At 37.1% G+C, this 17,654-nt stretch overlaps 1 protein-coding gene and 2 pseudogenes across 1 annotated transcript; all 3 read left to right on the forward strand.

The window, feature by feature from the left end:
• Positions 1 to 4,580: 4,580 nt before the first annotated feature.
• Positions 4,581 to 7,306, forward strand: LOC148930507 (pectinesterase/pectinesterase inhibitor PPE8B-like; annotated as a pseudogene).
• Positions 7,307 to 8,507: 1,201 nt separating this feature from the next.
• Positions 8,508 to 10,722, forward strand: LOC148930508 (putative pectinesterase/pectinesterase inhibitor 45). The gene is made up of 3 exons (XM_089067757.1): positions 8,508 to 9,465; positions 9,597 to 9,757; positions 9,925 to 10,722. Exons 1-3 carry the CDS (start codon positions 8,600 to 8,602, stop codon positions 10,617 to 10,619), a joined length of 1,722 nt encoding a protein of 573 aa, XP_088923883.1. The 5' UTR covers positions 8,508 to 8,599; the 3' UTR covers positions 10,620 to 10,722.
• A 593-nt stretch (positions 10,723 to 11,315) lies between these two features.
• On the forward strand, positions 11,316 to 11,745 carry LOC148930509 (oligopeptide transporter 3 pseudogene; annotated as a pseudogene).
• Positions 11,746 to 17,654: the final 5,909 nt, after the last annotated feature.

Consider the following 17,654-nt stretch of genomic DNA (forward strand, 5'->3'; position numbering starts at 1 on the left):
AATTTAATTACTTTAATTCTTATTTAATTTTATTACTTCAATATTATTCAAAACATTTATTTATTGTTTTGATTATTTATTGCATAAAAATTATAATTAGTCTAATATATTTTAAACTTATTTATTTGCATGATAGGTGATGTTTTTGGGTTTGACTGATTCTAATATTTTTTTAATTATTCTAATATTAAATTAAATTATAATACGATGAATGAATGTATATCTTGCAACCAAATATATTTATAGTCCAAATAAAAGTATGAGGTTCCTAATCCAAAACCATTTCAATAACCAACTTCCATAAACTTTTCATTTTCCCCACGTTTCACTTCTCCAAATTTATAACCTCCATAATATTGATATTTTGTAAGTAGTATGTTTGTTAATAAGTTAGGGTGTCCACTATACATGGCCGGGCCAAGCCACAAAGTGTGGCCATGCCACAAAATCGTGGCCGGGCCACCAATGCCCATGTTTCCCACTATAGTGGACATGGCCAAGCCACCAAAATTTTTATTTTTTCCATTTTATTTATATTTTAATTAAAAATGGGTATATTTATAGAATTTGTGTAGGAAAGAGGTAAAAAAATGTGTATACTTATAAAATTTAAAAAAAAAAAAAAAATCAAAAAATATGGAGAGCCGCGGCTGAGCCGCGGCTCGTGGCCAATACAATAGGAGGGCCACGGCTCCCGCCCAAGAGCCGCGGCCGGGCCACGATCGTGGCGCGCCCACGTCCACCCCCTCCCGCCGCGGCTGCCCACCCCAGTCACTATAGGGAGCCGCGGCTCGCGGCTCTCCCGTGGCCCGGTCGCGGCTCCCCTATAGTGGACACTCTTAGGATTGTGATTAATTAATTAATAAATTGAATTTTATAATGTGAGTGGATCGGATCTATTTTAGACAAAGAACTTTGATGATGTTCGTTTAATTCTACCATTAATGTAATGTATAAATAAGTTTTTCAAAACATACGAGTAATTACTCTTTTGTTGAATGTGGAGTATTATTTTGATAGGTTTTGATCTCCTATAAATTAACATTTGAATATTATATTTTGTGATAATTGTTTTATATTTATTATATTTCAACATTGTTGTGTGAAGTATTTATTATTCCCTGCGTCTATGAAATATTGTCAAAGTTTAACTCGTTGCGGGTTTTAAGAAATGTGAAGAAAATTGAGTTGAAAAGGTTAGTAGAATGGAGATCCCACATTTATATATTAGTTTTATAATATAATATGATTGTAAAAAGTAAGTTGAAAGTAAAGTCCATTTATCAAAAATAGAAGAAAACAAAATGGAAAACATTTCATGGACAGACCAAAATGACAAAATTGGACAACATTTTATGAACGGATAGAGTATATATTTTTTTGCTTACAATTTCATATAATGATAGTTGAGATTAAAGTGTACATGTATATGAAAAATGCTCAAGTAAACCAAAGTACATACTTCATATATCTCTTAAAAATAGATCACATTTTGTCATTTTGAAATGTACCTTAAAAATGGATCAATTCTATTTAAGGACTCTTTTTTCTCTTTATGAGGTAAGACTCGTTCTTCACTAACAATTCTTCAGTCAAATTTTCTTTTTATCTAGGAATGAAGGGAGTATACATTAGGACTCCAGGCCAAACACACACAACCTAATGACGAGAGGGAATCTGTGAAAAAAGTAACATTGAATAAAATGATACTGAACTAGTAATGTGTTTCGATTAAATGTTTTATTTGATTTCTATTATATTTTACAAACAAAATTTATATTCTAATAACTCATTTCCTCATAATTTTATATAAAATTAATACTATATAAAATTAGACTTTATATTCTACTAAATTATTATATTTATTTTCTTAGTATAGTTTTTATATTAAATTCATACTTAGTTAAAGTGGGACAGTTACGAAAGAATAAATTAAAGTATTTTGACAAATGATAGTAAGAGACAACAATCAATTAATAAGAGAGTATTGTACAAACAAAACGAATTAGACAAAAAAAAATTATTGAATTTTTCTAACAGTATATATTCCAATCCATTCCATTAAATATGAAACATTTATTTTTTATTATCAAATTTTAAGTAGGGTTGTTTTGTAAGTTAATAAAGAAAGAACATAAAGTAATACAGGAAAAAAAAAAGGAGAGATAATGTTATTTCTAATTTTGGAAATATTTCATTATTAATGAGACAATCCAAAAGGAAAAATATTCTAATTTTAGTGGGACAGATGGATGGAGTATGTTTTATAATCCAAAATTTTGTGTTTTGTGAAGGATTTAACAATATCATAAATATATACATATAGAGTTGTGATCAATGTCAAACCAATTTTAAAGACCGAACTAGAGACCAAATTTGGCCCATTAGATCTAGTTTTTTTGATGAGATGTGCTGCTGTGAAAAATTTTTCGGCTTCATTACAAGCCCATTTTACTTCATTATATAGGTTTATTACTTCATTCTGTACGTAATACTTGAAACTACAACATGTTTTTACTTGTTTCCAATAGGTTTTGAAATGATTCAACATATGCTTCATTCAAATTCATTGACGTGGGTTTTTGCTTGATTAACATTTAAAAATGCAATTTATTCAAGTGAGTTTATTACTTCATTCAGAAACGTTATTACTTCATTAGATAAGATTTTTACTTCATTCCCGTAGGACTTCAAATGCTTCTACACATACTTCATTCCAATAATTTATTACATTATTCCATGTGTTTATTAAACCATATTAGCGCCATGGCGTTGGTGATAGATATTGTAGAGAGAAAGAACGGCACGCGACGGTGAAACCACATTTACGTACTAGAATGAAGTAAAAACCTACTGGAATGAAGTAAAAACCTACTAGAATGAAGTAATATATTCTGGAACGAAGTTAAATCTTCGTAACATGTTAGTATGACTTATTTGCCTTCAGATTCATAAAAAACTAGATCTAGAAGCCCTAATTTGGTAGGGTTCGGTGGTTCGATCTTTAAGAGTGGATTTGTGGATAATGAGACTCCATATATAACGTGTTTCTATGAAGTAAAATATGCCAAGTGCTATTGACAATTTTCAAACACGAGAAGCCATGGCTTATCTATCCATAGTATTTCCTCATCGTCATTTTCTCTTCTAGCAAATTAATTCAATGTTCTTATATTATTTCAGAAAATTAACCTTGTTGTTGAAACAACATTATTAATACATGCTTATCTATCCATAGTATTTCCTCATCGTCATTTTGACCGAAATTCATTATGTATTTTCTCTTTTAAGAATGTCACATTAGTCAACAAATTAAAAGCCCATAAATTAGTCCTAATAGATTAACAATAGGATCGAACTGGAAATTTTCCTTTAAAAAGTTCCAACTTACAATTAAATATGGTTGATCCTAAATTAGCACATGAAACCCAATAGGTTTGAATATTTGATGCGAAAAGAGTGATCCCTTATTATTTTGTTTCGAACTTCACAACTGAATTATTTTACATTTCTGAAATGTTATTAGAAGTCACGTTTTTTGGCGGCACGAGATTTAAGAAATGTTAAAAAAAATGAATGAAAAAAAGTTAATGGAGTAAAGGTCTCACTTGTTTATATTAGTTTTAAATGAAATGTGAGTGGAATGAGTTAGTGGAAGGTATGACCCTATTACCATTTATGGTAAAAGTGAACCGGGACTCCTATTCGCGGACGTACTAAAATGGAAAAATGAGACTCCTATTCGCGGACGGAGAGAGTACTTAATATAATATTTAAAAAAATATATATATCTAAATGTGTTTGAATACATATTTTTAAGTTATACTCATTTTGTAAAACACGACCAAAATCATTTTTAAAAAGGTTAATTTTTGTCTTATACCTTCCTTCATATAGAAATATGAGCATATAATATAACACGAGAATTAAGATAAAATTGATGAAGTAAGAGAGAGAGGGGTAAGAATGGTAGTTAAAGTAGTGTTAGTGGATAGCGAAACACTGTTATTATTATTAGTGTTTTAATGGCGGTATAAGTTTTAAATAACTTGATATGTAGGGATAATAAATTGGAATGATTTTCCATAAATAGAAATGCTCATATTTTTGTGGAAAGATGAAAATAAAAAGTACACATATTTTGATGGGACTGAGGGTATGTATTTTATTTTGAGTGGAAATACGTTCAATTATGTGTATTTGTTTGTTATAAGTCCAGTTGACCTACCATATTAGCCCACAATCTTAATGTTTAGAGTCATAATTTGAATGACCAGAGTCATAATTGTATCCAAGTTCAATTTAGCTAATAGTCGGTGGAACAATTAATAGAATATGAAAAAATGTGAGTAAATTATAGGATAACGAATTCATTATTAAAAATAGTAGTACTTATTTATTAAGTAAATGAGACTAATTGAAACAGTTAATGGTTGACAGGGTATAGTGATTAATACAATCTAATCCAGCCAGCCTAGTGATTAATGTTAGTGCAAGCTCTCATATAAGTATATAACCATTCTCAACGCTTAACAACACCCCGCTCTTTCCATTCAATTACAGCAAATTCATCAATAAATATGGCCTCAACTTTGTTGAAAATTCTTGTTTTAGCGACGATTTTTAGCTGTGTGAGCTGCCAGCATTTGAAGGTTCCGGCGTCGGAATTTGCGGCATCGGTGAGGTTCACCATTCAAATAATCCGGCAACTGATCTCCAAGGTGTCCCGCTTCCCCATCTCAATATTTGGCGATTTCCGTCTGCGTAATGCCATCTCCGATTGCCTTCTTCTCATGGATCTCTCCGTCGATCAGTTGACCCAGACTCTTTCTGCTTCACTCAATCCCACTGGTAGGTCTACTTTTTTGCATCCCATTTTTGCCTACCTTCATTCACTCTTATATAAGTATATATATGACCCTTATTCTAAATTGAGAACTATAGAAACACAAAACATATTAGTTGTCAACTTATACTACTCCATATTTTTTGTTGTCAACTCATAAGTTTTCATTTAACATAGTTCTCAAATTGAACCACTAGCTTCTAATATATTTAAAGATTTTATTTTATACTCCATTCGTTCCATAGTAGTAGAGTTATTTCATTTTTTTGCGCTAATTTTGAAAAAAAAAATAATTATTTAAAGTAAAAAAAGAATAAAGTAAAAAAAAAAGATAATGTATATAAGAGTTTTTATGCACATTATTCTCTTTCTTACTCTCCTTTTTATCCACTTAAACTATTTATCGGTGCAGAAAATGAAATGACTCTATTGACTCTAGTGCTATAGTAAAAAAGAAATCCTAATTATATTATGGATTTAAACAATTCGCAGGCAATGACAGCGCCACCGGAAATGTGAAGGCCGATATGCTAACATGGTTGAGTGGAGCACTGGCCAATCAAGAAACTTGCAAAGAAGGATTTGATGACATAAATGGTATAATCAAAGGTGTGGTTGGTGGCATTCTAGACCGAATCAGCTCATCAGTCTATAGCCTTCTTTTAAACATTAAGCCCATAACCACTACACCATTCCGCGGCGGCAACAAGCTAATCTCTAGTAAGAATCTCCCCAATTGGTTAAAATCTCACGACCAGCGTCTCCTCGATGGCTCGACCAATAAGACGGTCGCGCATGTGGTGGTGGCTGCCGATGGGACGGGGGATTTCACTAGGATTATGGATGCTGTTGATGCAGCCCCGGAGCGTAGTAGCGAAAGATTTATTATACACGTAAAAAAAGGTGTCTACCAAGAATATGTGGTGATTAATAAGGACAAATGGAATATAATGATGTTTGGAGATGGAGTGAATTTAACGGTTATTACCGGCAATCGGAACTACGTCGACGGCTGGCGCACCTACAGCTCCGCTACATTCAGTAAGATCTTTTAACTTTTTTTGAGATAATAGTTTACTTCCTCGATCTATTTACTACTCCATAAGATTAGGTAGATAGATAAAAATAGGGTTATATGCATTTAAATAAACAAATATTCGAAATTAGACAAATTATGACTTTGTTTTTAATACTCCGTAGAAGTCATTTGAAATTGATATTGTTTATTTTAAATACCTAAATTTCTTGTGTGTTCGTGTTGGATTTTGTTTTTATGAAGTATGAATCTATTGATCTTATTATTCATCAAACTAGATTGTGTAATCAGATTTTAAGTTCTTAATCAGATTCAAGGTTTTATAATTTTTAAATCATGAGTAGTTGTTATCTTGTTATTATTATATTCTTACCATGTTATCAGGTCATGTAGTTATAGTGTCGTTATCGTGCCGTGTTGACCCAAGATGGTTTGTGTCGTCAATGGGTTCGTGTCGTGTTCGGGTTTGAGAGTAGCAAGTTGTGTTCGTGTTCGTGCTTGAGATTTTCTTAACGGGTCGTGTTTGTGTTTATCCTTATTGGGTCGTGTCCTTATCGCGTGGACACAATAACGACCCAACACGCACGATTTGCCACCCTTGCGTGGAAGTCATTTGAAATTGGTCTTTTTTGTTGTCTCAATAAGTTCACTCAGTTTATGATTGGTGGTCTTTTCCATTTGTGTATGATCCCTCGAATTTCAAATAATGTGAATTTGTAGTATAAATATATATACTAAAGCAAGGCATGTACATTTGGCAGGTGTGAAGGGGAAAGGGTTCATCGCACGGGACATAACCTTGGAGAACACGGCCGGGCCGGAGAAGGAACAAGCGGTCGCCTTCGTTTCGGACTCCGACCTATCGGTCCTACACCGTTGCGCCTTCTACGGCTACCAAGACACCCTATACGCCCACTCCCAGCGCCAATTCTACAGCGAATGCTACATCACGGGCACTATCGACTTCATCTTCGGTGATGGCGCGGTCGTGTTCCAGAGCTGCCACATCGTGGCTCGGAAGCCTCTCGAGAAGCAAAAGAAGGCGATCACGGCCCACGGGCTTCTCGATCCAATTCTGCAACATCACGACCGTGCCGGAGTTGGTAAACTCGACTACGGAGACGTATTTAGGGCGGGCGTGGAAGATGTATTCGCGGACCGTGATTATGCAGTCGTACATCAGCGGCGCGATCATGCCCAAGGGGTGGCTCCAGTGGAACGAGGATTTCGCTGACACGCTCTACTACGGTGAGTTTATGAATTACGGACCGGGTGCGAGAGTGGAAGACCGGGTGAAGTGGCCCGGCTACCGTGTCTTTAATAGTTCGGCTGAAGCGGCTTACTTTACAGTGGCTCAGTTTATTATCGGGAACACGTGGCTGCCTTTGACTGGTGTGAGCTACACTGCGGGATTGGGAATCTAGAATATGTTCTCTTCTTTTGTTGCTTGTTTTTGTAACAACAATAGCATTTCAACTATTTCTAAAATTCAAATTCATTTTAGCATACTTTCAAATTCTGATTTTATTCCAACTTTACATTAAAAGTTATACTTACTTTTACGTAAATAGCACGTCATATAGTAATTTTACTAAAACAATTTACACAAAACTTTGAACTAAAAAGATCAACCACGTAACACTTTATCACTAATTTATACTATAAAAATATAATTTAATAAAAATTTATTTTATTATATATTAAATATTACCTCCGTCCCATATTAAGTATCACATTAATGTGAGCACGAGTTTTAAGAAATGTAAAGAAAAGTGAGTTGAATAAGTTAGTAGATTATGAGTCCCATCTATATATATATATATATATATATATATATATATATATATTAGTTTTATAATAAAATGTTAGTAGAATTAGTTGGTGGAATGTGGGGTATAATTACCATTTATGGTAAAAGTGAAATATGACTCTTATTGTGGGACATACCGAAATAATAAAAGTGAAATATGACTCTTATTGTGGGACATACCGAAATAACAAAATGTGACACTTATTATGAGACGGAAGTAGTATATTATTTATAGAATAAAAGCTTAGGAAAAACTAAAAAATGCTGAATACTAAATGTAGTCATGAATCATCATATGATTGAGAGTTGAGACAATAAATATCATACAGTAAAGTATTTTATTAAAAGTACTACAATTTAAATAACATTGCCTTCAGTTTTATACATGACTTGCACGTACGAATATCCTTATTTTGAAAATGAATAAAATTTTTTATAAGAAAAACTCAGAATCTATATCTCCATTCATAAGAAGGAGTACTACTATATTTATGTGCGTAGGTAACAACTCCATAATCTTTCATGTCTTGACCAGTGAAGACTATTCTGCTAACGACTGCATTAGAGCGTACCACAAATTAAATATATTAACATTAGTTTATAATTTTGTAGAAAAGGAGAATAAATTTCGGAAGTAAAAAAAAGGCAGCATCCATAAATAAAACAAATTGAGTCCTAAAAATCCTCCAATCCAGAGCATCACTTGCTAAACTATGCGCGACTGCAATCCACGCCCCCGCAATCCACAATGATCCAAAGAACTCAAATATAAACCAAACACCAAACCATGAATCACACACAAACGTTCATCGGGAAAAAAACTGCCTTGGCTTAATCCACCGCGCGGCCAAGGCAGATTAAAACCATAACACCAACCACCGCAACAACCCATCAAATCTCAATCTCAATGGCCTTCCAAGACTTCGACCTCATTTCCCAGCGCCGCCAGGAGGAGAAGAAGAAGAAGTTCAAGCAACGCCTCATCCTCGCCTTCATCCTCTCTGTCATCGTCATCCTCCTCCTCGCCGCTGCCGTCTGCTTCGCCATTTACAAGACCAACCACAACAACCACAAAGCCGCCTCCGCCCACGCCCCGCCCAAGCCCAAGACCTCGCAGAACATGGTCAAGACCGTGTGCGCCAACACCGACTACAAAAAAACATGCGAGGAGAGCATTCTCAAGGAGGTGAAGAACAACGCATCCGCCACACCGATGGACATGCTCCGCGCCTTGCTCGTTGCTACCTCGAAGGAGATCGACGCCGTGGTCAACCAGGCCAAAGGTGTCGGCTTCGAGGCGCCCATAAAAAAGGCCGCGTTGAACGACTGCCTTGTTTTGATGAAGGACGCTAAGGATGAGCTCAACAGCTCGATGGCGATGGTTAAGGGGGCGGATATTGGGAAGATGGCGACGGCGAAGGACGAGCTCAACAACTGGCTGAGCGCGGTCATCTCGTACCAGCAGACGTGCATCGACGGCTTCCCTGAGGGGGCGGACAAGCAGAAGGTGAAGAAGATTATGGAGAGCGTGAAGATGCTCGGGAGCAACACGCTCTCCATCGTGTCGCAGGTCTCCGCCCTGCTGACAAAGGCGGAGGCCTCCGGTGGGTCCCAGCGGAGGCTCATGAGCTTCAACCACCAGCACCACCGTAGATCCTTGAAAGCTGACGGTGGGAAGTTGATCCCGAATGTCACCGTGACCAAGGACAATTCCGGGAATTTCACAACCATAAACGCGGCGCTCAACGCGATGCCTAAGAATTTCAAAGGACGGTATGTTTAGATAAGGCAAAACATGATAAGAACACACATTTTAAGATCAGATAACTTCAAGATTGATTAGTTATCTGCGTGAATACATTTTTAAAGGGTTAAGTTGTATGATTATTAGTTTTGTGCGTCAGATATGTGATATACGTGAAAGAAGGGGTGTACGATGAGACAGTTGTGGTAACCAAGGACATGGCTAACGTGACAATGTACGGAGACGGATCGCAGAAGAGCATTATCACCGGAAGCAAGAATTCCGTGGACGGAGTTACAACGTTTGAGACCGCATCCTTTGGTAATCCATCACAAACTTCAACTCAAATTGCTTCTTAATATAAAACTTTTTCTATCTAATTAGGTTAGACTCATTTTCCACTCTGAGGTAGCAACGAGCAAGGTGCAGTTTAATTTTTTTTTTCTATATCTGTCTTACTTTACTAATTGTGCATTAACTGCTTGCAGTTGCTATCGGACACGGATTCATGGCCCAGTCGCTGGGGTTCCGAAACACAGCCGGGCCAGAGAAGCATCAAGCGGTGGCGCTCCGAGTCCAATCGGACCATTCGGTATTCGTGAACTGCCGCATGGAAGGATACAAGAGCACGCTGTACGTCCAAGCGCACAGGCAGTTCTACCGCAGCTGCTACATCACAGGCACGGTCGACTTCATCTTCGGCGACGCAGCGGCCGTGTTCCAAAACTGCAACATATACTTAAGAAAGCCGTTGGAAAGCCAGCAGAACGTGATAACGGCGCAGGGGCGGGCGGAGAGGCGGGAGACAACCGGCATCGTGCTGCAGAACTGCAAGATTCTCGCGGACGAGAAGCTGGAGCCCGAGAAGGCCAAGGTGAAGAGCTTCCTCGGGAGGCCGTGGAAGGAGTATTCGAGGACGATCATAATGGAGTCGGAGATCGGGAATGTGATCGCGCCGGAGGGGTGGAAGGAGTGGAGCGGGGAGTTGGGGTTGAAGACGCTGTTTTATGCGGAGTTCAACAACAAGGGGGCGGGAGCGGCGACGAAGGAGAGGGTGAAGTGGGGAGGGTATAAGACGTTGAAGAGGGACGATGTGTTGAAGTTCACGGTTGGTCCTTTCCTGCATGGCGAGGATTGGCTCAAGGCAGCTGATGTTCCCGTTCGTTTTGGCATGTTTACTTGATCATACATTCTACACTTTTTTATTTTATTTTATTCTATTCTTCTTTATGTACTCAATATATTTATATTTATATAAATATTAAAGTATAATGCTCTTCGCTTATATACAATTAATTCATTTATGTCTTCATCTATATTGATCACGAGATTAAATAATACTCCCTTCGACTATGAAATACTTTCCAAGTTTTACTCAGCGCGGATTTTAAGAAATGTGAAAAAAAAGTGAGTTGAAAAAGTGAGTGGAATGGGGTCACACATTTATATATTAGTTTTATAATAGAATGTGAGTATAAAAAGTTAGTGGAAAGTGTAGTCCATTTATCAAAAATAGAAAAAAACAAAATGGAGAACTTTTCATGAACGGAAAATGGCAAAACTAGGCAATATTTTATGGATAGAGCGAGTACTAACAGTAAAGACTTGGTAGTATTAATATAAGGTAGTGGAGTAGTAGTAGTTAGTTCATCTCAGTTTAGCATGTTCTTGGAATCTTGTGTTGGCCATGGATTCTGTCTTGCTTTTCTTGGGCTAGAGTATTCCGGCTGGCAACAATCTATCTCGAATCTAAACCCTAGCTAAAACCTTAAACCCAATTATCATGCTAGTAAGTATAACAGTGGAAATTATATAATAATATAATACTTCCTTCGCCATTAATTAAGTACTCCTACCACACTCCATCTCCGCCATCCTTATGCAGATTGCGGTGCTCCCCCTCGGGAAGTTCATGGCCGCCACTCTCCCGAACAAGGAGTACACTCTGTTCGGGAGGTGGCGTTTCAGTCCCAACCCGGGCCCCTTCAACATAAAGGAGCATGTCATTATCACGGTCATCGCCAATTGTGGGGTCTCCCAGGGCGGTGGCGACGCCTACTCTATTGGCGCCGTTACTGTCATGAAGGGCTATTACAAGCAGACACTGAATTTCCTCTGTGCTCATTTGATAGTCTTGACCACTCAGGTACTATTATTATTTTCCTTAAAAAAAACTAATAAATGTGTGTTTGATTTGATCCTATGCCTAATTGCAGATGGTGGGATATGGATGGGCTGGGATGCTGAGGAAATACTTGGTTGATCCAGTTGAGATGTGGTGGCCTTCCAATGTTGCCCAAGTTTCCTAGTTAAGAGTACAAAAATTAATGTGTTACTAGTTTTTACTAAAAAATGAATTTACTCTACAGTCTACTATACTATGAAACACTCAAAATGGAAAAAATGACTCTAGCTACCACGATGGAACACATGAAGTACTATTTTGAGGGCGTTATATTTTCAGATTTAATGTCAATTCGCATTTAATCCTAATTGATATTTTTAGGAAGCGAGTAATTGATATTTGCACAATTTAATTTTGAATAACATTTTATTAAAAAAAGTTGATATTCATATAGTAGTTTAATCTTAATGTTTTGTTTTCTAGATTCAAGTGTCCATAAGTAAGTACTCCCTTCGTCCCAATAAATATGAAACATTTGGTTTTCGGCACGGGATTTTATGCAGTGTTGTTTTGTGAGTTGATGAAGAGAGAGTAAAGTAGGAGAGAGGAAAAAGTAGAGAGAGTGATGTTTCCATTTTAGGAAACGTTTCATTTTTAGTGGGACAACCCAAAAAGGAAAACGTCCCATTTCTAATGGGACAGAGAGAGTATTATCCAATAAGACAGTGGTAGTATTTTAGTAGGACCCATATACGTCACTCCTCGTCCTTGTATATGTGTATAGTACCAGGTACGGGTCATACACTGACTTATTGAGGGAACTCACTTTTCCACCACATATTTTACAAAATATAACAATAAAAATAATTAATGCTTTAAAATAACGAATTTCCATAAGAATATTAATTACTATAGGTATGTATAAACACTTGCCATCTTTTCGTGCTCTTATTGGGACATACATCGGACTCTTAATGTGGCTTTTGATACATACAGTATGTGTAATCGAATAGAGAGGAAAGTAGTATTCCACATCTTTTGCATTGTCACTTATTTAACCTGACCCATTATATATAGGTATAATTTTAGTAGTTTAACTGGACCAACACATTATTGAAAATCCTAACTAGATGGTTGTTTGGTGGCTATGTTAGAGCAAGTTATAAACTCTTATCTAGCGTTAATTCGTGTGTTTGATTTTTCATGTTTGCCGTGATTATTAGCTCATGTTATTTTTATGGACCCAGCCCACCTTGAAGTCTATGTTTCAATCTAAATAATTAACACAATTTTGGTAGGTTACACTCTCAGCTTTAGAAATTGTACTAAGACACAGTAAATAAATGACTAAGTTGTCCTCTATATATTTTTCTACTCTCAATTTGTGCATACATATTGAAGTTATTTAGTCTACACAAAATTGAACATACTATTATTTTATCTTTGCATAAAACATGATATATAGTCATTATCCAAACTAGCTGTAACATTGGATAGTCTACTAAACGAGGCCTTAATATTCACATAAAGTAGTATCCGAAATCCGTCTCATATTATTCTCTGGTATGGACGGTGGTAATCCACTTGTACATAGCAATGGACAATTTTTCATTGATAAATGTAGCACTTATTACACGCATGTCCTTTTATAGTTCATGTAATGTAACATAGCCTACAAGCAAGTGCATATGAACGAAATTTTCATATAATTTTGAATGTAATATTAAAAAAAATTTAATATTTGAATTTATAATATCTAAAATTTTGATGGACTAATTAGAAGGGGGCAAGTGTCAAAAAGAATGAGAGGAGGACTTAGGGTATCCACTATAGTTGGTCGGGTCAAGCCACAAAGTGTGGCCAGGCTACAAAATTGTGGCCGGGCCACCAGCGCCCATGTTTTCCACTATAGTGGACAAGCCCAAGCCACCAAATAATTTAATTTTTTTCATTTTGTTTATATTTTAAAAAAATGCATAAGAACTAAAATTAAAACAAAATCTTCATTGTATTATAGAAAGGGGTAAAATTATACAACGAAAATTTTCGATGTCTCATAAACTACATTCCCAACGCATATCACGCTCTACCCCCTCCTCCCCTACGATTCCAAACCTCTTCGACCAAATCAACCGTTGGATCAAGTATGCATTACTACGCGGTACACCCATCTGCAGCGAGGCGGTTGCAATACCGTGACTCGTACTAGCACCCTCTTCCGGTGCTCAGTTCTTTGCAGAATATCATTCGTCATGCAATATGATACATGCATACATGATGAAGGCGACATCATTTTCGTGCCATTGTCGAACCGAGCACCGTAGAATGACCCATCGCGTTTGGAGGACACCAAAAGCACGCTCAACATCCTTCCTAACACCCTCTTGTTTGGCCGCGAAATAGGATTGTTTCGGCCCAACCGGCTGCCGGATCGTCTTGACAAACACGGGCCAACGGGGGTATATCCCATCGGCTAAATAGTATGCCATGTTGTACTGCGTCCCGTTGGCCATGAATCTGACCGTCGGACCCTCACCCTGACACTCGTCATTGAAGAGATGAGACGAATGTAGTACGTTGATGTCGTTGTTCGACCCTGCGACACCAAATATGCATGCCAGATTCGCAATCAGTAGTCAGGAACAGCTTCCAGTATCATTGTTGGGTGTCTCCCTTTTATTCCAGATGTGAACTGCCCCTTCCAAGCAACCGGGCAGTTCCTCCGCTCCCAGTGCATGCAATCGATGTTGCCCAACATCCCCGGAAAATTATGCATTCTCCCGTGCATACCTATCAATCTCTGGCACTCATCGGCATTTGGCTTCCGTAGATACTCCGGACCAAAGATGTCCTGGATACAATTACAAAACTGTCTCAGCGTCGTTAGGGCAGTTGTTTCACCCAACTGTAGGTATTCGTCGAACATCAGCGGGACCGGCATAGGCAAGCTGCCTAATTGCAGCGGTACACTTCTGATATGTCGACAACCCGGGTCGGCCGCTAGCATCATTGCGCAGTGTGAAGCACGAGTACCGCTGCGCCAATGTAGTCGCTATACGGATGAATAACCGTTGCGACATTCTGAATCGGCGACAGAAAATCTCTGCTGGGGACGGGGGTTATCGCCAAATAGTCTTCCATCAACCGCTGGTCGACCCCGACATGGTCACGGTGGATGGTCTGCCGATGATAGAACGGGCGAACGAACGCCGCCGCCTCCTCCTCCTCGTCTGCTTCCCGCTGCACCTCTTGAACGAGTTCATCGAACTCCATATCTACCAATTGTTGAAACTCATCGTCGGAACTCATTTTTCCAAAGTAGAATTGTTGATAAAATGAAAAGAGTGGAGATTGGAATGGTGTAAAAAATTGGAAAAAAATGGGTTTATTTATAGAATTAATAAAAAAAATAATCAAAAATTAGGGGAGCCGCGGCCCGTGGTCGCTGCAATAGGAGCGTCGCGGCTCACGCCCAACCGCTGCGGCCTGGCCACGCGAGTGGCGCTCTCGTGGGCGACCCCCCCCCCCCCCCCCGCCACGCCCGCCCATCCAACTCACTATAGGGAGCCGCGGCTGGGCCACAGGAGAGCCACGAGCCGCGGCTCTCCTATAGTGGATACTCTTAGAGTTCTCCCAAGGTTGATTGGTCCAATCAAATTCATCTTTTTCTTTTAGATATGAGATGATATTGCCTATGTCTTTTTTTGGTTGCATATTTTTGTTTTCTTACTTTAAGGACTTGTACTTTAGTATAGAGAAATAGTAATGAAGTATCCTTATTTAGTTCATTGAGAGAAGAGGGATGAAAAGGTGTTTGAACATGAAAGACGGGTGAAATTGACAACAGTGTTGTCCCTATTTTTGTTATGTGGTTCCTAACTTTTTTTTGTAAAAGCATGATTACAAAAAAAAAAGTATTATCATAGGAAGAATAAGTAACCTAATTTAGGTTGTTAATTGAGACACCAATGGGAGAAAAGGTGTTCGAACTTGAAAGAAAGGTGAAATTGACAACAGTGGTGTCCTAATTTTTGAAACTGGTTCCTTACTTTTTGTTAAAAGCATGATTACAAAAATATGGTTTCTTGTTAACATGTACTAATAAGAAAGGTTTACACGACAGTCATTTCCATATATATATACATTTATAGAGAAAGTGTAAACTAAAAATTAATCTAGACCAATTTTATTAAGCTGTCATAAAAAAACATCCGATACTCCATTCGAAAAGAAAAGTCATATTTTTGCATTATGATAGATCCACAATTAATTTAAAATCTCATTACTTTTTTCTATAAGTGGACTACACAATATTCTTTAAATCAGCACACTCATATTTGATTATAAACTTTGCATATAAAAATATTTTTCTGACACATTTTTATTCATATTTCTTAAAACTTATACTAAATCAAAATTAGTAGTTTGATTTTGGATAGACGGTATTATAAATGAGCCACTCACCTCCTTGAAAGGCCTCATAAGGAGGGAGGATTATCCACGGATCATCACCAAGTCGATGTGGGACAAATTTTTAGCGATTCTAACATGCTCCCGCACGTGAGGGCCAGAATGATATATCGGACTTCCATCACGTGGGTAGACAAGACAAGAGATATAAGAGAACCATCATTGATGTATCTTTCACTCGTGAGGTAGATAAGATATAAATAGAAATTCATCATTGACTTGAACCCGCTCTGATACCATATTAAAAATGAGTCACTCATCTCCTTAAAAGGCCTCGTAAAGATGAAGGTTATCCACTTTATTAAAGAGTAAATGAAATATGATTATCATCAAATCAACGTGACAGACTTTTAGAGATTTTAACGTACAGATATTATATAAACCATACATAAATATTTATGTATGTGTACGTGTTATACATAAGTGCAGAATCAATTACCTTATCACTTATTTGAATTTCAATGTATACTAGATAAAGTAATCCATTTGCTGAATAGCCTGGCCTGGTGCTTTCAAAGCGATTGCTATTTGATAGCAATAAGTATACTAACTACACCTGATTGCGTATAAAGTCAAGGCTTCACCCTCTAGAAATAGATTTATCACTAACACGATTGCGATACATTTATTATAGATCTAAAATATTTGTTAGGCGTATTATAGCAATTCTCTTTATTTTTGTCACTTTAGTCTAATAAGTCATCCAAAAGAATTGATGGGGTAATATATAATGTATAAAAAAAGAGAAAGTGATACGTTGGTCAATGAGTATTTTTCATGAGCATCGCTTACGTTTTGTCCGTGTTAACGTCAACCTTTTGTACACTTATTTTTATTTAACACATCATAAATTTTTGTTGACATTATTAATACAAATTAAAGTATTCACAAATTGCATCGAGTTCTTTGCCACTTCATTTGTTTTTCTTCCTTTTTTATTATTAAATGGACATAAATTTAAAGATTGTATCATTATAGGTTCAAATAGCTAGGAGACCTTTATCCTCATTCGACCACTAGATCAACACACGCACACTTGTTTCTTCCTCTTTTTGCTTAGTGTTCTCCTCCTCTTTTTGTTTAGAGTTTGGTTGGCGCAAATTTTATATTTTTGTAGGTATGTGTGGCATGTTAATAGATTCATTAATTGCATGAGTTTAGTTGCTATGTCTATCTTGACCAAATAATGCATGTCTTTCTAATCAAATAATTATAGTGGGCAATAGCTACGTACTCACACACGAATCATGTTGTAAAAAGCAAATTAACTCTCTTTTTACTTTGTTAGTTTACATCAATGAGATAAATACACTACAAAAAAAGCGCTCGTTTGTGAGCACCAGAGTGCTAGCAAAACTATATAAAAGTGCTCGCAAATATAAGTTTTGCTAGCAGATTGTGAGCAAAAACTCTGCTCGCTATAGCGCTTGTAGCAAATTTGTGAGTAGTTTTTGCGAGCAGAAGTTCATTTGCGACCACCTTTTTGCTCGCTAATGGTGGATGTCGATTAAACTATGTATGTGCTCGCAATATTCCTAGCACCTCCATTTTGCTCGCAATTCTTCTAGCACCTCCATTTTGCTCGCAATATTCCTAGCACCTCCATTTTGCTCGCAATTCTTC

This window comes from Salvia hispanica, chromosome 3 (assembly GCF_029641045.1).
Source record: "Salvia hispanica isolate PSC_SH4W2 chromosome 3, Shi_PSC_v1, whole genome shotgun sequence".
Lineage (NCBI taxonomy): Eukaryota > Viridiplantae > Streptophyta > Magnoliopsida > Lamiales > Lamiaceae > Salvia > Salvia hispanica.

Excerpts from the sequence above, each read along its gene's own strand:
- LOC148930508 (XM_089067757.1), top strand. The coding sequence starts at position 8,600 with ATGGCCTTCCAAGACTTCGACCTCATTTCCCAGCGCCGCCAGGAGGAG. Across the intron at positions 9,466-9,596 it reads CCTAAGAATTTCAAAGGACG|ATATGTGATATACGTGAAAG; the intron begins GTATGTTTAGAT and ends TTTGTGCGTCAG. Across the intron at positions 9,758-9,924 it reads GTTTGAGACCGCATCCTTTG|TTGCTATCGGACACGGATTC; the intron begins GTAATCCATCAC and ends AACTGCTTGCAG.